General features: G+C 43.8%; 1 protein-coding gene across 3 annotated transcripts; it reads right to left on the bottom strand.

Moving 5' to 3' along the window:
- Positions 1-2,407: 2,407 nt before the first annotated feature.
- On the bottom strand, positions 2,408-22,051 carry lhx1a (LIM homeobox 1a). Of its 3 annotated transcripts, none has more exons than XM_088381661.1 (5): positions 21,209-22,047; positions 19,946-20,169; positions 19,229-19,512; positions 17,177-17,342; positions 2,408-4,388 (listed from the first exon to the last, which is right to left on the bottom strand). In XM_088381661.1, exons 1-5 carry the CDS (start codon positions 21,376-21,378, stop codon positions 4,120-4,122), a joined length of 1,113 nt encoding a protein of 370 aa, XP_088237787.1. In that variant the 5' UTR covers positions 21,379-22,047; the 3' UTR covers positions 2,408-4,119. The 3 variants fall into 3 exon arrangements, with proteins under 3 accessions (XP_088237787.1, XP_088237786.1, XP_088237788.1); XM_088381660.1 differs by having other exon boundaries at positions 2,408-4,499; positions 21,209-22,044; XM_088381662.1 differs by lacking the exon at positions 2,408-4,388 and adding an exon at positions 12,953-16,228 and having other exon boundaries at positions 21,209-22,051.
- Positions 22,052-23,578: the final 1,527 nt, after the last annotated feature.

Here is a 23,578-nt window from a genome sequence, read left to right as displayed (position 1 = left end):
GCCACAATCCCTTCCAAGCTACCACAGGTTTGTCCCCGTTTCACTTCGTGTTCGGTTACCAGCTACCACTCTTCACCAGCCAGGAAAGAGGAGCCGCTTGTTCGTTTACATATACATATGCCGTTGCGGCGGGCGGGGGAATGCCCATGAGTCGCCGAGGCTAACGTTGTCCGGCCACCTAGACGGCCGCTCCCCCCGTATAAAAAAAAATGAAATAAATTCTCAACGGATTTACACGAATCACAAAAATACTTTCGACGGAAAAAAACACGGAAATCCGCGGAAAATTCTCATCCCTGTGTTAAACATGTACATATTTATGTACCGGAATTCTCTTGGTTAACAGCCTGAAGGGCAACTTACATTCCTCATAATTGTTGTTCAAGATGAATGTTGTATGTTTATGCCAAACCAGCTTCTTATTCTAATTCTGGTGAGTTCCCGTGACTGTTTAGAAACAAAATAGAATTGAATTGGTTCAATTTTCAGGTGGTTATGGCTTTAAGCTCCTATCTTACTGAGCGGAGGACAATTTTTACTATTTTCAAAGGCAGCGAGTGTTACCTTCATGTCTTATTCAAGGAAATTTTGACCGTGTTCAAAATTCCCTTGCTCCAAGAAAAGTACATGGGACCATCTGTTGAGCGTCTGCCAATCGTTTGGCAAACATTTAGTGAACTCTGACGCAACATTTGCTGCCTTCAAAAACGCTCACAATTATTTGCCACAAAAAACACCAAACTTCAAAACTGCGCTGCAGACATGCCAAACATACATACTAAACAGCGTGTCCTGCAACAAAGTCCTTAAGTTTAACGTTGTATTCAGATCAGAAAAGTCCTTTAGTCCGCTTTTTTGGTCCGAGCCAAAAGAGGACTTAACTTTTTGATTTGGTGCGGTACCCATTCAGACTGTACATTTTGCAAGTGAAGTATATTTTGTTAACACATCCACGCTTGTGATGATCTGTGTTCCTATTGAACATCAAATACCACGGTGGCACAGAGAGCACAGCCCCGGAAATGAAGGAAAACATGCGAGTCCTGCGTGGTGCATTCCTGCTCTGCATATTTGTGCTGTTATTAGAGTTGCAAAATAATTTTCAGTGTCAAGAGCAGCTCATTCAATGCAGGTTTCACGACACTGTGTTTAAAATTTTGCAACAGCGTCGGCGAATGCCCGCAGTAATCCAAAGACGGTGATGTGCTCTGCGTGCCCTGACCCAAAACACGTTGGCATGAGGTATTTCCGCTGTATGTATTCACACCTGAAGCGAACCGCACCACAGTCCGTTTGGAAGCGAACCGAGACCACTTTAAAAAGTGAGTCTTGGTCCAGTTGTTTAATCTGCACCAGGATTCGTTTTCATGTATTTACACCTGCTTAAAAGATCCGGACCAGCATTGGAATCGAACCCTGGTCCTTTTAAAGTGGACCAAACAGTCGGGTCTGAATACACCCTTAGTCAGTGTTATACTTTAAAACTAGTAGTAGGCTACATATCATGAGTCAAGGCCATCCTATCTACAATCACAAAGTGAATTTTATCACTCACATATTTAGTTTGTGGTCAGTGAAAGCGAGTCAGTGCCCAAGCAAATCCAAATCACGTCAGCGTCACCTGAAATAAAACACACCCTCGATATCTTGAAAATTAGAGCATTGTGAATTATGGTCTTATCCAAAGTAAATTAAAATAAAATAATACATATTAAGTGATGTGATTTAAGTTTAAAGTATTGCAAGGTTGGTTTATACCAAGTAATTAATGAGTAATCAATGGAGGTTTTAATTTTAAAGACCCATAGTCCTGGGGGCAGTGAGCCTGCATTATTTTCCATGCTATCAACAGGCAGAAAATGCAGGGCTGCAGTGAGAAAACTGATAACCTTTCCTAGATCCCACACCCTACTTGGTTTACTCATCAAACTGTCATTAATTCATGGTGGATCACAGTCTGGAAAACGCAACAAAAATGAGATTGCAGGATGGGTCTGGGGTATGTGCTGTCCTTTCTACCACTCGAGTTGTGTTGATGCAATATTGAATGGATTTTAATCCTTGTCCATGTGTTTGGGTTTGTTGATGATCATTATTATGGCTGCATTCAAAGCTTTGAATTAATAGTAGTCCCCCCCTAGTAATCGGACCGGACAACAGGAATCCTAAAATGCAGGTAATATAGTACCAAGCAAGATAATAAAAGCGCAAAAAGCAGGGGTTTCTTCGTCACAGCAATTTCATCATTGTCCCTCACAGTTACACAACAAACAGCTTATGATTTGGCAACAACTTCCAGTAAGCTCAGAGGAATCTGAAGTAAGCCAACGTGCTTGAAGGGAAAAAAAGCGTCATCAGTATAAATTGGAAACTCACTCCCCCTTGTGTCATTTTGTCTCGTGTCAGTTTGCTGAATAATTCTACAGCAGTGAGAAAAGTGTTCTTAGTTTAAAAATATGTTCAGTGACATTTAATGCCACTATGAGTAAAAAAAATACTTTTTTAATGTAATTTGAAGTTTATATAATTTAGAGCAGCTGTGCCATAGACTTAACACTAGGTGGCAGTCTAAAGATGCAATAAATTAATTGCATTGGTTTTGGGTCTGTAATCAATAAACTAGTAACTGTATGAAGAAGCTATGGAACTGCAATGAAATTTAAATGTAACTTAATTACTTACATTTTGAATACATACATTATAAATTAATGTAACATAGCATTGCTGTTATTTACTTGTACCGGAAAGTCACAAAAATAGTAGCTGAATGCAATGCTTTATTATTTTTCTGACCTTTAATAGAAGTCCAGTAAGCCGGCTGAAATTTGGCTATAAAAAGCAAAATGTGTTTTTCATTCCTCATTCCTGTTTAACACTGAAATTGAAAGAGTATGACTGGCCATGTGGGGTTGAGATTCATAGAAATGTAGTTTCTTAAAGCGGCATATTTAATCATCAACCTTTTAAAATTGCGGAATATTGGAATATTTCTCTTGAAGAAATAAATATAAAACTTGGATATGAATGTCATTAACATTTTTAGGAATGTTTCAACAGTTCAGAAAATTCATAATGAAAGTATGTCTTGTCTTAACACATTCCTACACTCTGAAGTGATGATTCAACAGGAGTTGTGCTATTTTCGTATTTGGCAACTACTTATGTTTGGTTCATTTTTAAAAACAATCTTCTGTAAACAACATCTTGTACAAACTAGCATAGTGAACCACAACCTGAAGAAAATGTATTTTCCCCATACAGTATAAGTTAACTCAGTACAAAAATTTGGTTGGTTGCTCGGTACATATACATGGACAGGATTCTCAAACATAGATTTCTGAACTCCTGAACTTTAAATTGATTACGTAAACAGTTGACTGTTTCAAGTCCCTTTAAGAACCCGAAGTGAGGATTTTTACAAAACAGACTTAAAAAGTTTAGCAAATCAAGTCCACTTCCGTTTTAAATAAAGGGTTGGAAATCCACAGAGGACGTTTTGTAATGTTGGCCTTTTATAGGCAGCTTTCCCCAGATTTGGTGGGAATTCTGAAAGCAAACCATTAAGTCTACATGGAGGAGTGTATTCTTTTCTTTTGAAGAAACATGGTGTGAAGCGTCAATATGGCAGGACTGAGTGGGGCAAAGGGTTTTGTGGAACATCCGACTAAATACAAAGAGTATGTCTAATGCCTGAAACATTGAGTACGGCTCAGCCAGCCTACGAGTCAGTTAGTGCACAAACAACCTATAACCAGGTTATTATCTGTCTGTAAACCTACTGATGTCTATAACGGGCGGTAATGATATTTTCCGTGGTCTGGACATATAAGAGATCGTGAAACTTGATTTTCTTAGAGCAATGATGAATGTTTTGTCATGCCAAGCTACTGACAAGCAGTGGTATGTCCCTCATATGCACAAAGAACTATGGAGGCTGTCAGTTCAAAATAGTTCGGTTTTGGGTTAGTTTCTTATTAAAAAATAATAAATAGGAAATGATACAAAAATGTTTTGTAGTATTCCCCTAACCCTGTTGATATTCATGCCTCAATCCAGCCCACAGCAAAATGAACTCCAGTTAGTAATTTTCCGTCTTCAAGAGTCCAGTCTCCCAATGAGCTACCACACAATGGCTTCGTTCATTTCTATGGGTGGATGTGACAGATGGTTGTTGTATCCGTTGCTATTCAGAGACAATGAGGTAAATGGTGGGCTCGGGCCAAACACCTCAGTGGAGATATTATGGAGAGTTCCCGGGATGCCAGGCTCTGGGCTTGGAGAGTCCCCAGGATGGTGGGTCATAATATCAGAGAAGCGCTGCACTTCACTGGATGGATGGTGCCCTGGTAGGGGGTGGTCCATACCACCGAGGGGTGTGCCTGTGGGGCCTGAAGAGGGCACAAAGGGGAGATCAACTGGGGTCTGGGCCTGTGATGAAGGTGGCCCCTGAGGAAAGAAGTCATAGTTTCCTCCTGGACCATAATATTCGCTTTGATAATCTGCAGAATGAAAAAGACATTAGGTTCAGAAAAAAAAAAATTGCAGGAATAATACATCAGACATTACATTTTACATTTAAAAGACATATTCCTTAGAAGTTTGAGTTTGTCTCAAAATAAGCTCCTATGTAGGCATATCAAAACTGCTGAGTAAATATCAGGAAGTCAGAAAGCCAGGCTTTGGTCTATCTATAATAGACAGGTCCTGAGGAAGGCTAATGAATTTCTGAATTGTCCTAATCATTTGAGCTTTTGCCCACAGGCTGTTAGTTCCATTTATTCCAAGTGCAATGTATGTATTTACTTAATGGCAAATAGCCCTTAGGATGTTCCTGTTATCTGCACCTATTATACCTATGTTGTTTTATACCTGTTGTACATTGACTATAAAGGCATTCTATTCTATTTTATTCTATTCTACTCTATTCTATTCTCCATCCATCCATTCCTCTATCAATCCATCCATCCATCTTCTTCCGATTATCCGGTGTCGGGTCGCGGGGGCAGCAGCTTTAGGAGGGACTCCCAGACTTTCCTCTCACCAGCCACTTCATCCAGCTCATCCCGGGGGATCCCAAGGCATTCCCAGGCCAGCTGAGAGACATAGTCTCTCAAGCGCGTCCTGGGTCGTCCACAAGGTCTCATACCGGTAGAACATGCCCGGAACACCTCCCCAGGGTGGTGTCCAGGAGGCATCCTGATGAGATACCCGAGCCACCTCATCTGGCTCCTCTCAACGTGGAGGAGCAGCGCCTCCACTCCGAGTCTCCCCCGGATGACTGAGCTTCTCATCCTATCTCTAAGGGAGAACCCGGACACCCTGCGGAGGAAACTCATTTCGGCCGCTTGTATCCGGGATCTCGTTCTTTCAGTCACGACCCATAGCTCGTTACCATAGGTGAAGGCAGGAGCGTAGATCGACCGGTAAATTGAGAGCTTTGCCTTTTGGCTCAGCTCTCTCTCTTCACCATGACGGATCGGTACAGCGTCAGCATTACTGCCGACGCTGCACCGATCCGCCTGTCGATCTCACACTCCATCTGTCCCTCACTCGTGAACAAGACCAAAAGATACTTGAACTCCTCCACTTGGAGCAGGATCTCATCCCCGATCCGGAGAGGGCATTCCATTCTTTTCTGACCGAGGACTATGGACTCGGATTTGGAGGTGCTGACCCTCATCCCGACAGCTTCACACTTGGCTGCGAACCGCTCCAGTGAAAGCTGGAGATCACAGCTTGAAGAAGCCAACAGCACCACGTCGTCTGCAAAAAGCAGAGACGCAATGCTGAAGTCTCCAAACCCGACACCCTCAGCGCCTCGTCTGCATTCTAGAAATTCTGTCCATAAAATTTATGAACAGAATCTGTGACAAAGGGCAGCCTTGGTAGAGTCCACCCCTCACTGGGAACGAATCAAACTTACTGCCGGAAATGCGGACCAAACTCTGGCATCGATGATAAAGGGACCGAACCGCCCATATCAGTTGGCTCGGCACCCCGTACTCCCGAAGCACACTCCACAGAACTTCCCGAAGGACACAGCCGAACGCCTTCTCCAAGTCCACAAAACACACGTGGACTGGTTGAGCGAACTCCCATGCCCCCTCGAGGAAACTGCCGAGGGTACAGAGCTGGTCCACTGTTCCACGGCCAGGACGAAAACCACACTGCTCCTCCTGAAGCCGAGGTTCAACCTCCCGACGGACCTTCGTCTCCAGCATTCCTGAATAGACCTTACCAGGGAGGCTGAGGAGTGTGATTATAAAATAAATTCCGCCCACTGTAAAATTCGAACCCACGTGGGAAAGTGGCTCGTGTTGAAATCGCCGTTAAGAATGAATGGGGATTTAAAAGTCACAAATTTGCTAATTACATAAAAACGGTAAATGTTATCAACAAAAAAAATGGTAGCAAGCATGCCATGAATTTTTGGAATGTGTGAAAGGCCTTCGCCTTCACACTAATAATAATAATAATAATAATAATAATAATAATAATAATAATAAAGTAGAATAACAATAGTGTGAAGGCCTTCGCCTTCACACTAATAATAATAATAATAATAATAATAATAATAATAAAGTAGAATAACAATAGTGTGAAGGCCTTCGCCTTCACACTAATAATAATAATAATAATAATAAAGTAGAATAACAATAGTGTGAAGGCCTTCGCCTTCACACTAATAATAATAATAATAATAATAAAGTAGAATAACAATAGTGTGAAGGCCTTCGCCTTCACACTAATAATAAAGTAGAATAATAGTGTGAAGGCCTTCGCCTTCACACTAATAATAATAATAATAATAATAATAATAATAATAATAATAATAATAATAAAGTAGAATAACAATAGTGTGAAGGTCTTCACCTTCACACTAATAATAAAGGACAGCAATAACAATAGTGTGAAGGTGTTCACCTTCACACTAATAATAATAATAATAATAAAGGACAGCAATAACAATAGTGTGAAGGTCTTCACCTTCACACTGCCATTGGAGTGCCTCCCGGCGTCATCAGACTCACGGCCGCCCTCGGACTCCACCCCAGCGTCGCAGGACCCGCGGACGTCAGCAGACATCCAAGCCAGCTGCGCCGGAACCGCGATCGTCCCTGGCTCTGCTCCCACTGCTGCGGCGCGTGATGGCTCTTGCCGCTGCGCACAGCCCTGCCTTCCGAATGCCGCCGCGGTACGAACTTCCAGAGTTGTCGTCGATTGCGGTACAGATTTCCGGAGTTTGCCGCCGATTGCGGTACAGACTTCCGGAGTTGCCGCAGATTGCGGTTCATGTTAGAGTTGCCGCAGATTGCGGTTCATGTTAGAGTTGCCGCAGATTGCGGTTCATGTTAGAGTTGCCGCAGATTGTGGTGCATGTTAGAGTTGCCGCCCGAGAGTGGTTCATGTTAGGGTTGCCGCCCGAGAGCGGTTCATGTTAGGGTTGCCGCCCGAGAGCGGATCATGTTAAGGTTGCCGCCCAAGAGCGGTTAATGTTAGGGTTGCCGCCCGAGAGCGGTTCATGTTAGGGTTGCCGCCCGAGTGCGGTCCATGTCAGGGTTGCCGCCTGGGTGTGGTTCATGTTCGGGTTGCCGCCCGAGTGCGGTTCATGTTCGGGTTGCCGCCCGAGTGCGGTTCATGTTCGGGTTGCCCCTGCGCCTCTCTGCCGACGGTGTGAGGAGGGCGCTTGCCGCTATTGACACCCGTAAGGCGGCGGGCCCTGACAACATCCCGGGTCGAGCGCTGAAGGACTGCGCTGGGGAGCTGTCGGGTGTCTTCACGGACATCTTTAACGTTTCCCTGCAGCAGGCCATCGTCCCCTCGTGTTTCAAGGCTGCCACCATCGTTCCTGTGCCGAAGAAACCTGCACCGTCCTGCTTCAATGACTACCGCCCTGTGGCACTGACGCCCATCATCATGAAGTGCTTTGAGCGGCTGGTCATGGAGCACATCAAGTCCGTTCTCCCCCCCACCATTGACCCTTTCCAGTTTGCGTACCGTGCCAAGCGGTCCTCTGAGGATGCCATCTGCTCTGCCCTCCACTCGGCCCTCACCCACCTGGAGAGAAAGGACTCATATGTGAGGTTGCTGTTTGTGGACTTCAGCTCTGCCTTCAACACCATTGTGCCGCAGCGACTCATCTGCAAACTCGACGAGCTGGGCCTCAGTACCTCCCTCTGCAACTGGCTACTGGACTTCCTCTGTCAGAGGCCTCAGGTGGTGCGTGTTGGCGACAAAATCTCCGCCAGCATCACGCTGAGCATGGGGGCCCCCCAGGGCTGCGTGCTCAGTCCATTGCTCTTCACCCTGCTGACACATGACTGCACTGCGACCTACAGCGACAACCGCATAGTGAAGTTTGCTGACGACACGACTCTGGTGGGTCTCATCACGAAGGGCGACGAGACTCGGTACAGGTCGGAAGTTGACCTTCTGACCACGTGGTGCAGGGACAACAACCTCCTGCTGAACGTCAATAAGACCAAGGAAATCATTGTTGACTTCCGGAAGGGTCACACAACGCACCTGCCGCTGATCATCGACGGTGCTGTGGTGGAGAGGGTGAGCTGCACCAAGTTCCTGGGGGTGCACATCAGTGAGGACCTCTCCTGGTCCGCAAAGAAAGCTCAGCGCCGCCTGTACTTCCTGCGGAAGCTCAGGCGTGCATGTGCTCCTCAGGCAGTCCTGTCTACATTCTACCGTGGCACCATTGAGAGCGTCCTCACCAGTTGCATTGCTGTCTGGGGTGGTAACTGCACTGAACAGAACTTGAAGGCCCTGCAGCGCATAGTGAATACGGCTGGTAAGATTATTGGTGCTTCGCTCCCCTCCCTGAAAGACATTTACGCCTCCCATCTCGCCCGCAAGGCAACCTCGATTGCTAGAGATGTGAGTCACCCGGCTCACTCTTTGTTTGACCTTCTGCCCTCTGGGAAGAGGTACAGGAGCCTGCGCTCCCGCACCACCAGACTCGCCAACAGCTTCTTTCTCCAGGCTGTTAGGGCCCTGAACTCGCTACCCCCTTCTGCGTAGCGTGCGGCACTGTTGCGCTATTTTCGGGAATGTCTGCTGTACGCGCACTTGCTCCTTTTTTTTCTGCTCCTCTTATTTATTTATTCATTGTTGTGTTATTTATTCATTATTTATTCAGCACGCTTTTGTTATACTTGTTTACTTGTTTGTCTGTTGTGAGCCATGTCTTGTCACCGTGGGATAGGGGGGAACGAAATTTCGGTTTCTTTGTGTGTCTTTGGCATGTGGAGAAATTGACAATAAAGCTGACTTTGACTTTTGACTTTGACTTCATGTTCGGATTGCCGCCCGAGTGCGGTTCATGTTCGGGTTGCCACCCAAGTGCGGTTCATGTTCGGGTTGCCGCCCGAGTGCGGTTCAGGTTCCCCAAGTCACCGCCCGAGTGCAGTTCAGTTCCCCAAGTCGCCGCCCAAGTGCGGTTCGGTCCCCCAAGTTGCCGCCCGAGTGCGGTTCGGTTCCCCAAGTCGCCGCCTGAGTGCGGTTCGGTTCCCCAAGTCGCCGCTCGAGTGCGGTTTGATTCCCCAAGTCGCCGCCCGAGTGCGGTTCGGTTCCCCAAGTCGCCGCCCAAGTGCGGTTCGGTTCCCCAAGTCGCCGCCCGAGTGCGGTTCGGTTCCCCAAATCGCCTCCAGAGTGTGGTTCGGTTCTCCAAGTCGCCGCCCGAGTGCGGTTCGGTTCCCCAAATCGCCGCCCGAGTGCGGTTCGGTCCCCAGTGTGTGCCGCCTGAGTGCGGTTTAGGTTCCCAGTGTGTGCCGCCGATTGTAGTTTATGTCCCCAAGTGGCCGCCGAGCGCGGTTAGGGCTTTACCATTGCCAGTGAGGTCGCTTGAATCGGTGCGCTCCCCCCGCCCCCCCTTTTGCCACGTGGGGGTTTCAGGGTTTTTTTGGGATGTCGGGAGCCGTCCCTTGTGGGGGGTTCTGTCACGCCTTAGCCCCAGCTGTTCCACTAAGTGTCGGTTGTCTGGGTTTCTGTCTGTGTGCTCGCCCCTCCCTTCCTGTGTGCCCATGATGAGTTTGATTATTCCCACCTGCCTCTTGTTACCTGTCGTGTATATAAGTCCTGTCTGCCCCTCACTCCCCGTCGGATCATTGTTGTGTGTTAATGTCATGATGTCTTTTTGGTTCCCGTTGCTGTCATTGGTAATGCCACCCTGTCATCTTGTTTCACTTCTTTGTCGGTCAGTCTCTCTGTTAGGTTTTTTTAGCGAGTTATGTCTGTTAACAGAGTCTGTGGTTTGAGTTCTGCCAATAAACCCTGTTCCAAGCTGCACTTGGTCGCCCTGCTCCATTTCCATTCCGATTCGTGACATGTGAAGGTCTTCACCTTAACACTAATAAAGGACAGGAATAACAATAGTGTGAAGGTCTTCACCTTCACACTAATTAAGGACAGGAATAACAATAGTGTGAAGGTCTTCAGAAGACCTTCACACTAATAATAATAAAGGACAGGAATACCAATTGTGTGAAGGTCTTCACCTTCACACTAATAATAATAAAGGACAGGAATAACAATAGTGTGAAGGTCTTCACCTTAACACTAATAATAAAGGACAGGAATAACAATAGTGTGAAGGTCTTCACCTTCACACAACAAAGTGAATGGTGTAGAATAACATGTGTGAAGGCCATCACCTTCACACAATAATAATAAAGTGAATGGTGTAGAATAACATATGTGTGAAGGCCATCGCCTTCACACAATAATAATAATAAAGGACAGGAATAACAGTGTGAAGGTCTTCACCTTCACACTAATAAAGTGAATGGTGTAGAATAACATATGTATGAAAGCCATCGCCTTCACATAATAATAGAGAATGGTGTTGAATAACGTGTGAACGCCATCGCCTTCACACAAACAATAGAGAATGGTGTAGAATAACATATGTGTGAAGGCCATCACCTTCACACAATAATAATAATAATAGAGAATGGAGTAGAATAACATATGTGTGAAGGCCATCGCCTTCACACAATAATAAAGTGAATGGTGTAGAATAACATGTGTGAAGGCCATCGCCTTCACACAATTTGCAAATTTGCCCCACTCCTCCAGCACTCTGATCTGGGCCGATCTGGTAGTCTCTGGAGATGATCTGTTTGGCTTTACGAAGATTTTGCAGTTGGACGTCCAAGTCCCTTGTATCTTCCCTTACTTCTTCAGTTGACAGGCTCACCATGCAATGGATGCATGTTGTTTGCTGAGATTCTCGTCGATATAAACATTTCCATCCATACATTAACTGTACCGCTTGTCCCCACGGGGGTCGCGGGTGTGCTGGAGCCTATCCCAGCAGTCATCGGGCAGTAGGCGGGGGACACCCTGAACCGGTTGCCAGCCAATCGCAGGGCACACAGAGACGAACAACCAGTCGCACTTGCACTCACACCTAGGGACAATTTGGAGTGCTCAATCGGCCTGCCAAGCATGTTTTTGGGATGTGGGAGGCAACTGGAGTGCCTGGAGAAAACCCATGCGGGCCCGGGGAGAACATGCAAACTCCACACAGGGCCATAGGTAGAATCGAACCCACACCCTCCTTACTGTGAGGCAGTTGTGCTGACCAGTGCGCCACCGAGCCGCCGATATAAACATTTGATCTCTTTATTTTTTTTCCCTGTACCAGAAAAGCAATTTTGTACTTTTGTACTGCTTGTGAATCTCAGTAGAACCGTTGCTGACTCGACCACCAGTGAGTCTTCTCTTGGGAAGCAGGTAGCAAGAGTCAACATGCACGATGCTTATTGATGTTAAGAACTCCACCATTTGCTGTTCCACAAATCAGTTGTCCTTCTCATCAACATTGCTTTGATGTCTCAGTTGCCCGGCATTGTTTCTAGGTGAGATCTTGAGACCAATGATATCACATCATTGATCTTATTCTGCTGATCAAGCTCTTCCACTTTTGATCAATTGATCCATCTTGGCATTCTCATCTTTGAGGAAATGGATGTCCTCCATCCTAGCTTCTATCCTCTTCAGTTGCTCCTTGCTTTCTTCAAGAGCATCTTTTTGTTCTTTATGAACATCAACAACTTTCAGGCGATTTTTTATTTCTTCCAGGCACTCAGCCATTGCCTGATCCTTAGCAAGATCTTTCTTTGACAAGTGAATTTCTTTGTCCTCTGATTGGTTCATCTATGCTTCACTTCTGATTGGTTGAGCTCTCTGTGCACTGAAGATTTACAGTGGAGGATGATAACAGACCATGGCTTTGTCCAAATATCTATACTTATTCCCTAACCCCTTAATCACGATAGATGTGCACGTTACCCTATTTTCCAATCCTCCATCCCCACCTCGGGCCCCCTTCTGTCCTCGTGCCTCCATCCTTATTCATAAAAGAATAATCCCCCATTTTGGTCCTTGACAAGGGTTTCAAACCTCAGTCCGTCCATTGTCAGGGAAAAAAAACATTATTTTATTTTATTTTTGGAACACGGTCCACAATTTTCATTACTGTATAATTGTGTTTGTTGATTGGGTCTATTCTGTGTAGGTGAGCTATCCACCTGCTTCTATGATTGGTGGCCCTTGTTCCCAACTCAGCTAACCAATCAGTGCAGTGGAGAGAAGCCTGAGCACAAGCTGCACTGACTTAACCTGGAGTTTATAAGGAACTCTGTGTGTTCATGGCTGGGCTGACTATGACTATGACAGTATACCTCACAAAACACTCGAGACTGACTACCTCAACTGAGTAGATGAACGAACAAAAAAACAGCTATGGTGAAAGTGCTAGTACACATGAATAATATAAATCAGGGTTTTTTCATCTGGTTTTGTCCAATGGACGACCATTATAACCAAGAAGCAACTCGCGGACCACTCCTTTGGCGGAATATTTCATTTTGCACAGAAGGCTATACAGGCTATTACTTTGCAATTGTCTGTCTATTTTGGGAATCTTGGCTACATTTGACATAATTTGGATGGCTAAATGATTCACAAAATTAGCTGAAAAATAACTCAAGTCTAAACAATAAATCAATCTTATTTTTAAAAATGTTACAATTATTTTCCATTTCCAATTTTACAGACCACCTGTAACCAGACTAGAGGGCTGCGGACCACCAGTTGACAATCCCTGATTTAAGTGTCAGAGGCCTCAGGTGGTGCGTGTTGGCGACAAAATCTCCGCCATACAGGTCGGAAGTTGACCTTCTGACCACGTGGTGCAGGGACAACAACCTCCTGCTGAACGTCAGTAAGACCAAGGAAATCATTGTGGACTTCCGGAAGGGTCACACAACACACCTGCCGCTGATCATCGACGGTGCTGTGGTGGAGAGGGTGAGCTGCACCAAGTTCCTGGGGGTGCACATCAGTGAGGACCTCTCCTGGTCCGCGAACACCTCGTCACTGGCAAAGAAGGCTCAGCGCCGCCTGTATTTCCTGCGGAAGCTCAGGCGTGCATGTGCTCCTCAGGCAGTCCTGTCTACATTCTACCGTGGCACCATTGAGAGCGTCCTCACCAGTTGCATCGCTGTCTGGGGTGGTAACTGCACTGAACAGAACTTGAAGGCCCTGCAGCGCATAGTGAATACGGCTGGTAAGATTATTGGTGCTTCGCTTCCCTCCCTGAAGGACATTTACACCTCCCATCTCGCCCGCAAGGCAACCTCGATTGCCGGAGATGTGAGTCACCCGGCTCACTCCTTGTTTGACCTTCTGCCCTCTGGGAAGAGGTACAGGAGCCTGCGCTCCCGCACCACCAGACTCGCCAACAGCTTCTTTCTCCAGGCTGTTAGGGCCCTGAACTCGCTACCCCCTTCTGCGTAGCGTGCGGCACTGTTGCGCTATTTTCGGGAATGTCTGCTGTACGCGTTTTTACGCTCCTCTTAATTAATTATTTATTTATTTATTGTTGTGTTATTTATTCAGCACGCTTTTGTTATACTTGTTTACTGTTTGTCTGTTGTGAGCCATGTCTTGTCACCGTGGGATAGGGGGGAACGAAATTTCGGTTTCTTTGTGTGTCTTTGGCATGTGGAGAAATTGACAATAAAGCTGACTTTGACTTTTGACTTTAATGATGGCTATGGTGAAGTGCTAACACAAAGTGCGTATACTTAAACACAAAGTATACTTAAAATAAAGGTAGCAGTACAAACACACAAAAGGTATAGAGACTGACTGACAAGACAAAACACACAAACCGGCACGCCAGCTAGTGATCAGAGCAGTCAGTGATCAGAGCAACGAGTGAGCATCCAGTCCACCAATGAGGAGGGAGCATCCACACAGCTGAATTTACATACATAATACAAGAATCAGATGTGAAGCAGAAAGGAGAGTGAAAACGTAGGTGGGTCCAAGCCAAGCATCGTAACACAAAGATACATTGAGCTGCCAACACAACCACCGTCGGTCACCAGATTGACTGGAGATGAGGAGTTTTTTGATGAGTCTTTTCGGCTTGAACCAAAGGGAAATCCCTCCTTCTGCATCCAAACACCATGAATACGCACAAGACAAGTAGCACGTCATGATATTTCATATTCGGTCTGTCTTTTTCTGTCAGTCGTTAATCGACCCGGTTACAGGGATGAACGAAAACCCACTTTCATCCTTGCTTAGTGCTTAGGCCTTTTTCAAAAACCCGTCCTTCACCCATAGAATCGACATCCATCAAGGAAGGAAAGACAGACCGTTCCATCCCAGGGACGAAATACCCATCACTGTCAATCACTATGTGTGACATTAGTTATTGTCCTGTTATTAGATAAATATGGATTGTTGACTGCTATACTGTAGTGTACTGGTTCGGAGTTGATCTAATGGAAGATGAGCTTGAACTGTTTCTTGCTTTAGTTATGCACATATTCTTCCGCAAACACACATCATGCCTTCATTGTTCTGTAATGCCACAAAGTTAGATTGCATCATTGTATATTACTTTGCATCATGATAGTGCTGGTGTTCCGAGGTAGATTATGTGGTCCTCAACGTATTGTTTTTTTTGCCACGGACATTCTAGTACATGCTTTTCTCGCACTGGCAAGCATTTGCTCAACGGGGGTGGGTTGGGGTGTAAAATAAAGTTTTAAAAGTGCCAGGGTTTCCTGAGGTGCTGTGCATTCCTCATTGTGAGATCACTACTAAGGGGAGATGTCATGTGTTCCTCTCTGTAAGTTAATCAATGACAGGGGTGTGGAAATTTATGCTATCTGCTAATCACGTGAACACTATAGTAACATGTTTTGCTGTACGTTTGTAAAGGCCTAGTTACCGTATTTTTCGGACTAAAAGTCGCTCCGGAATATAGGTCGCATTAGCCATAAAATGCACAATAACAAGAAAAAAAAACATATATAAGTCGCTCCGGAGTATAAGTCGCATTTTGGGGGAAATTTATTCGACAAAATCCAACACCAAGAACAGACATGAACGAGCAACAACAGGCTAAACGATAGGTATTCTAACGTGACATAAACACAAACAAATGGCTGAGAACGGGCCTGACGTAACATTCAGAGTTATTCAAAAAACTATTACATAAATAACACGTTTATAAAACCATCTGTGTCACTCCAATTCATTAAATCCATCGATCGTCCTTTATGTCAACAATGGGTGCGCGCCGCTGACGGTGCTTGCACTTCAAAATATTCCACAGGCCCATATAACGATATATAAATTATATATCAAATAACTATTATATAAGCAATAATATTATCAAACCATCTGTGTCACTCCAAATCATTAAATCCATCGATCAAATTCCTCGTCCTTTGTCAACAACGCCGTGCGTTCGCCCTGACGTCAGCCTCGTCGTTATTCCACAGATCTAGTATATAACTATATTGTAGTGTTAACAAAGTACAAGGAGAGACGTGGGTTTGGTAAACGGCTCTTTATTTAACAAAACAAGAGTTCAACGAGCCAACAACTATTGAACTGTAACGATAAAAACATATACAAGTTGCTACACGAAATAAAATATATCAAATAACTATAACATAAATAGTTAACCACCACACGGCCGCAAGCACTGGCGTCGACTTCCAGGCGTGTGACGGCGTGGACTTCCATCCCCGGAGGTGGCACTTACAGCCACGGAGGTGGAAGAGAGCTCCATAGAATAGGACCGGGTGTGCGTAAAAGCCATGTCCAAACCCCATCCACCGTCCCCGGACATCCACCCGGCCGAGCGCTGGCCCCCGACTTCCATCCACGGAGGTGAAAGAGAGCTCTGTAGAGTAGGACCGGGCGTGCGTAAAAGCCATAATAGTTTTTCAAACCTTCTGTGTCACTCCAAATCCTTAAATCCTTCAAACTCTTCATCCTCCGTGTCACTTACAAACAAAGCCGCTAATGATGCCGGTAGTACGTGGGGCCCTTCATCATCTTTGTCATCCCATGATCGAATCTTTGTCCTTTATATAAACAACCGCCGCGCCGCGCCGTGCCGCGCCGCGCTGCTGACATCACTTGAAATTCAAATTACAGTAATCCCTTGCTACAACGTGGTTCGTGTATCGCGATTTCATTTGGGTTTTTTTTAATTTTGAAAATGTATGAAAAAATTCACATATAAGTCGCTCCCCAGTATAAGTCGCCCCCCCACGCAAACTATGAAAAAAAAAACGCGACTTATAGTCCAAAAATTACGGTATACTCGCGCAGGTGACAACTTCGGTGTTGTACCGGCGCATTAGGTCGTGCAGCACCTCTACGACCACTCTGCAACACATGACACGCACACGGAAATTGTAGCTGCATGCCAAATATCTTAGTTGAAGAAACATGCTGTTTTTGATAGTGAATATTTTGGAGGTAGGCTACAAGGGTTCACCTGACACCACCATGTTTGTTGGTGTGTGCATGTATTTGTGCTTTGCTATTACTGTACTTTGATAACCTTATTCAGCCAAATTAATGTTTAATTTGAAACCTAAAAGGGTTTAATTCTTAATAGCAAAACATTAAATATAAACCATGAATGTTTGGACAATTTCATTTGTAGTACACTAGAAAAAATATATATATACTATAATGAAGTCATCTGTCCGTAAACAGTAGCTACATATGTAGACCATAAAACAAAAGGGTAACTAATAGGGGAGTGTGAAAAGCAATTAAATGTCTTGGATTTGCAAAAATGGGAGCGAATGCCACTTAGAGTGAAAGTCAAACACACCTCCGTAATAAGAGAAAGGTCCATTTGGGATGAGCTCTCCTGGCTCCAGGCGGTCAACCAGCGTTCTCATCCGCCTTGGGCTCCTGAAAAACGCATGCCTGCGGGCTCCCAGTGCGCTCAACTGCTTCATACGCCTCTCTTTGGAACGGCGATTCTGGAACCAGACCTGCATGTATATTTACGCACAATCAGTAAATGTGCAGTCGGCAATTTGATGAACATTTCAATGGCACACATTGATGTGCAGAGAGAGAGAGAGAGAGGGAAGATGAGTCAAATAAATCCTGACATTCTTAAAACTGCTGGGGCAAAAACAACTCAATTTCGGTTAAAAATTGTACCAATCCAGAAAGTAGTCAAAGTTGGGTCAATTTGACCCAAACTACTTGGGTTGGTACAATTCTTAACCCAGCAGTTTTAGGGATATAAGATTTTTGTCATCATTTGTAATCTGTAGCCTACTACCTAACTTTTTTATAGAAGCATTGTGGCCATTTGTTATTTAGTCGTATTTGCCTGTGTGTTACGCCAAGCAAACATAGTAAGTTCACTCATTATATGCAAAAAGACCACACCAACAATTGGCACAGTCTGACATTTCTAGTTGATTTGCAACTTCACAGTTTCCTCGTGTGATTTTGTAAACTGCGATACAGTGGTTGATCGCCAATAATCTACTCTAAACTGTTCAAACCTATCTCATCTAATCAGCTCTCGTGAAAATTATTATTGTATACAAATTACAATAGCTAGTAGCTCGATAAAATATACAACCCCAAACAAATCGTATAAGTAAATAAATCATAAATGATGCTATTCAGCCTTTATTTACACTATGAGATTAATCAAACAAAAATATTAAAAATCTATGAAATGCAATATATCATGAAATGTGTGGGTGTTTTGTTTTGTTCCTTCATCCAGTATAATTGGAAAAACACGTAATCACAGAAAACTACAATTACATAAGTGTTGTACCCTACAGAATGCCACTCAAAACTGAACATGAAATACTTCTTTAAAAATGAAGGCATGTTGTCATTGAGTCTGGGTCTTATTTCTCCACGGGGTGACTGTGGCGTTACATGAAGTGGTAACATTAAATCAAATCATAATAACAAATTAGCTGTAAAATTACTAATATTACAGGAACCCAATAAAAAATAGTAGCATTCCATATCGAGCATTTGTTGCTATAGTTTCCATAAAATTTGATTAGGAAGCTAATAAAAAATAGTAGCATTCTAAATCGATCATTTGTTGTTATAGTTTCTATTAAATTTTATTAACTGTGCAAGAGTAAATATTAGTTTACAAGAAAACAACAACAACAAATCACAAGCTTACAGCTTGGCTAACGTCAGATCAGCTGTGCTATGCCAAATACGTATCTTAGCGATTGCAGCAGCCCTGCGACTATGCCCTCCCGTCCATGTACATGCGGAATTGAAAAAATTGACAGATTTCCCATTTTGTGATCAAGTTCACCAAGCCATCACTCTTTGCTTTAGTGAATTCCATGTGACGTGTGAAGTTTGATGGAATAAGCAGTTTGTTAAAAGGTGGAAAGGAGACGCGATAAGGAGGAGGCGTGAGGATGTTTTGGTGGTTGGGGGTTGAGTTTGTCTGATAGGACGACCTAACTGCATTGCATCACACCTATTAATGAGTGCATAACATGCAAGCCCACTCGTTAAAGTACGAGTGCTTGAAGAATTTTATATATGTGTGTGTGTGTGTGTGTGTGTGTGTGTGTGTGTGTGTGTGTGTGTGCTTATGTGTGCGTGCGTGTGTGTGTGCGTGCATGCACGCGTACGTGTGTATTTTATTTATTTATTTATTTTATATTTATTTATTTTGTTATTTTTCACTTCTGCTGAACCACTCTAGGTTATGTCAACAAAATGAAAACCACAAATTTTCCATTTTGTAATTGAATTGTGAACGTTTGAGGTGAATAAACAAATATATTATTATTCATTACCTGTGGGTATGATGCCTGGTGAGAAATTTCTGTGATAAATACATTTGACTTGACTTGTTTCCTTTTACCTGAATAACCCTCATGTTGAGGCCAGTCTCCTGTGCCAGTTGCTCCCTGATGTGTCTGGTGGGTTTGGGTGTCGCAGCAAAAGCTGCCTTCAGCGTCTCCAGCTGTTTAGCCTTTATTGTTGTCCGTGGGCCTCGTCTCTTGCCACCCAGATTCTGGTCGTCGTTCTCGTTATTTACAGTTTCCTTATCCGAGAGGGCAGCAATCTCTGTTTCCTTAAGAACCACGTCGTCCTGGTGGGGGTCTTGTGAGTCCGGGGATAAACTCGGGTCGCTGCACACCGTTACTATGACATAAAATCAAAATGAGAACTAAAGTGGGACAAAAAGGTGCACGCACATGTCGGTGTGAGCATGTGTCAAATTATTTCATAAATGTATATTGTAGCATCTCATTTCAAATTAGTTTAAAAACCCGTGTGAGAGATTCCTGTCGTAGTTGTATTTGGCTGTGTCAGAAACAAAAAAAGGGATCTTAATATCCATTTCGAGAAGCAAATCGTGTAATAAACAATTATATCAATTTTAGATTCATATATTATTTGTTTAACAAAATCTCAAAACCTCTCCACCACTCAGGTTAGGCCCATCACATCATCATCATTAAATTATTATTTTTATGATTATTTTATATTTATCATCGTTGTTAATTTGTCTTTTACATAATTCACACACAGCTGGGTAAAATGTGCATACATGCATGCACCGGGAGCTCCTTACCTGAAAGGAGGTTTGTGTCTTTTACAATGCCGTTGCTCATGTAATCGTCTTTGCAAACGAATTTGCTTTCATCTATGATGTAAAGCTCTTCTCCGGTCGAGAGCTGCTTATTGCACATCATGCATGTGAAGCAGTTGAGATGGAACACTTTGTTTCGAGCCCTCCGGACCAAGTCGTTTGGAGAGATGCCCTGCGAACAGCCTCCACACTTGGTGCCGAACCGCCTGCACGAGGAAAATACGTATGCTTGTGTTACTGTTGATGTAGGCTAATTTTTAATGGAATTTGAATTGGGACACCATTCAAAATGGAACTGAACCAATTAAATAGCAACATAGTGAATGATTGTCTTGTGAAAATATTTTAGCATATACAAATCACTACAAAAACTGCATCGCATGCTCTGATTTGCCCAACTTCCCGGATAAACTATAGATTGTGAATATTGTTTGAGAAAGGTCTCATTTGTTGAACATCATCTTAGCCGTGAACAAATGTTATTTTTTTTAACATTAACAACCTTAATATTTATATTGTGTAAATAAATTTGTGGCATACAGGGTTTAATTTAATGTTTTTATTTTTTTTATTTTTCAATACTCAGTTGTACTACACTTTTAAAATGTGAAAGATTTATTGAAACCCGAAGAATATAAAGAGAAGTACAATTGACACTAGTAATTACTGAAGTGTTAAACCATGTGTATTGAGGGGCACTGCTTGTTAACTGCCGTCTACAATTGCATTGTTTGTGGGCGTGATCTTTTTCAAACAGTTTGCTATTCAAATCCACTGACGTCGCGGCAAACTGAGCAAACACGGTGCTGCGTCTCTTGTGGCCCGGGTTTGATCCTTAGCGCTTCACATAGCTTGTTTCAGTGCGATTTCCTCAATTTCCCATCAAGCCTCCCTGCTGAGTCAACGTACACGCGTTTAATGGTTCTGATGTTTTGCATAAGAATCCAAATTAGGAAGCTTTTAATTAATTCAGCCTATTCAAAGCTTATTGTCTTACAGTCCTTCGTTTAGTCTTCACGCAACCGCTGTGCATTTATAGTTCATTCAAAATACATGATATGATGACAGGACTACATTGAGTGCTGTTTAGATAAAGACAGATATATTTCAGTTGAAAATGGAATTTCCCCGTGTGGGACAAATTAATGAATATCGTATCTTTACCAAAAATGTCTTTGCATATTAATATATTGTTAATACAATTTTAAAATCACCGGTGAATTGTTGTCATCCTGTGAAGCTTACCCAAAGAAGTCATTTTTGCAGTACAGTCTCCCATCTCGAGAAAAACATTTCTCCGTCAAATTGCATTTGCACTCGCAGCACTGGACGCACTTGACGTGCCAGGCTCGGTCCAGCACATTGAGCAAAAAGCGGTCCAATATAGGCCTTTCGCACCCGGCGCAGTGTACCATCGCTTTGGCTGGGTTAAAACTCCGTTAATGGTGCTCACACACAACAATTCAGCAATACAGGCCAAGCAATGGCCGGTTTATTAGCCTTGTCATTCGCCCGGGGCTTCTTTCGGTCAATGTGCGTGGAGACGCTTGTCGATTCCGTGTCACCAAAGATTTCTTCCTGCATGCGCAATGAAGGTTTACCGTCCAAAACGCAGACAATAATGAATAGTGGCTGCGTTATGTCACTGGTGGAGAAAGAAACACTCCCTTGTTGGATTCGGAGAAAACAGTGGCGTAAAAAAAAAAAAAAAAAAAAAAAAAAAAAGTAGATTTCAGCACCTGGCTCCGAAAAGACGTAACCTATAGCCGGGTGCGCTTAGACCTGGTTTGTCTTTTTTGCAGAAACAAACTTGAAGCGGGTAGTGCTGGACACGGCAACTAGTTGATGAAAATGTCTCAAAATGCAGGTATGTCACACAACCAAACGAGCGCTTGAAAATGATGCAAATTACGCTGGCATCGTAGCGTATCCACAGTCAACGCGTCTTTGTGTTCTGCTGTCCAAGATGCGCTGGTGTCTCCAGTCAATCTGTGTAAGCAGGGATCCGTGCCCTGGTCGCCTCCTTTCGCATATGTTGTGATGCGATAGGTCTAAAGTACAATGCCTATCTCCGGAAACTCTGAACCTACCATATTTCTAGCCCTCTAGCGTCATTCATCGACTCGACCAATAAGCGCTGCTGCGTCATATTCATAAGCATCTAGCAGCCCCACCTTAACTCACCATGCTTGGCTGCTATTCAAGCCTCCTATCGCCAAGTTTCTCCACAAACTCATTATATGTTCATGAAATTTTATGAAGGGACCAGTGGCGGCTCATGGCGAGCTGCCATGGCAGAAGAGGTGCCTTTTTTCGGCTGTTGAACAAATTGTCCTCTTTGCGGGAGGGGACTTGGAGGAACATGAGCAGGTAGCGTCTCCACAGGACCCGTGAGCCGGAGGTGCATGTTGCATGCTCGACCCACAAATGGAAATTTGAAACTTGCACTAACTAAATTTGTTTTAAGAATGTTGTCAGTAGGAATTATTCGAAGCATAATACAGACGTTATTGAGGGAATTCGTGACCCGTTTTCTCTCTCTCTCGAAGCGGCATTTTTTTTCCAGCGCTTAACCATTATTGGCTGAGTTTTGGGGGATGCTGCTTCTTTTAGGCAAACGTGTTTGTGCAGTGAAGTCGAGGTTGGAGACAAAACATACTCTCAAATGGACAGCTATGGTCAGTGGTCTGCGGGCCACTTTGGCCATTAATTAGAGAAGGTTAACTGATTTTTCCGATTCTATATTCACCTTATTGGTCTTTTTAATTCAAAATTTATAATGCAACGAATTATAAAATCTAAATTCTTTACTATTGAGGTATTTTCAATCTTTTTCTTTTTTTTTTTGCATAGCGACACAATTAAAGTTGAAAATGATTGAATCGAAATCGTATATCTAAGCACGGTCCGTGCATGCATTTCAACATTGAAAAGGAGACATTGAGCCGCATTTATTCGCCCTGCAGCATCCCCTTACAAATGGGCTACTTCCCATGCAAACCTCCCTCACAATCCAGCTGCCTCCCGGCGCTGGAAGCGCCTCATTTAAAAAAGATGGAAAAGAAGGCCGGTAGGGCTTGAAACATTAACTATTCGTGTCGGCGCTCAATGACGACCAAGCAGGGAGAACTAGGATTGTCACGTGTTTTTGGAATATACGATCCTATGCCACCCCATTAGAGCCGTGGGTCCTACGCCAACATCAACTCGGAAAATAAACAACGAAATTCGTGGGCCTACTTTAATACGCCTTTGTCAATCACTGGAGCTCCCCGACTGATTTATTACCAAACCATCACGAGCTTGTCCGTAAGCAGAACCAAATCGAAATGGATGCATAGACCAAAACTTGGGATATCCGTACAACCGTCAGGGAATAATGATAATAATAATAATAATAATAATAATAATAATAATAATAATAATAATAATAATAATAATACGATTAGCTGGCCACTATTTCAGGGTGCACACCGCCTACCGCCCAAAAACCGATGGGATAGGCTCCAGCTCGCCGGCAGCGCTTGTTGTAAAGCGTTTCGGAAAATGCATGATGGATGGGTAATAATAATGAAAATAATAATAATTATAACAACAGAAAAGATGAAGAGGAAG

The sequence above is a fragment of the Syngnathus floridae genome, chromosome 7, assembly GCF_059516105.1.
Source record: "Syngnathus floridae isolate MCC-2025c chromosome 7, RoL_Sflo_1.0, whole genome shotgun sequence".
In the NCBI taxonomy this organism is placed as follows: domain Eukaryota; kingdom Metazoa; phylum Chordata; class Actinopteri; order Syngnathiformes; family Syngnathidae; genus Syngnathus; species Syngnathus floridae.
The sequence above is the reverse complement of the archived record's forward strand: the minus strand, read 5'-3'. Positions and strand labels throughout refer to the sequence as shown.

Bases quoted from the DNA above. Each gene is read 5' to 3' on its own strand.
- lhx1a (XM_088381660.1), bottom strand. From the start codon at position 21,378: ATGGTACACTGCGCCGGGTGCGAAAGGCCTATATTGGACCGCTTTTTG. The intron at 20,170-21,208 runs GTAAGCTTCACA...TTCCTCGTGCAG, and splicing joins TGCAAAAATGACTTCTTTGG to GCGGTTCGGCACCAAGTGTG. The intron at 4,500-17,176 runs GTGTGTTTGACT...TTCATTCTGCAG, and splicing joins ACCTTTCTCTTATTACGGAG to ATTATCAAAGCGAATATTAT.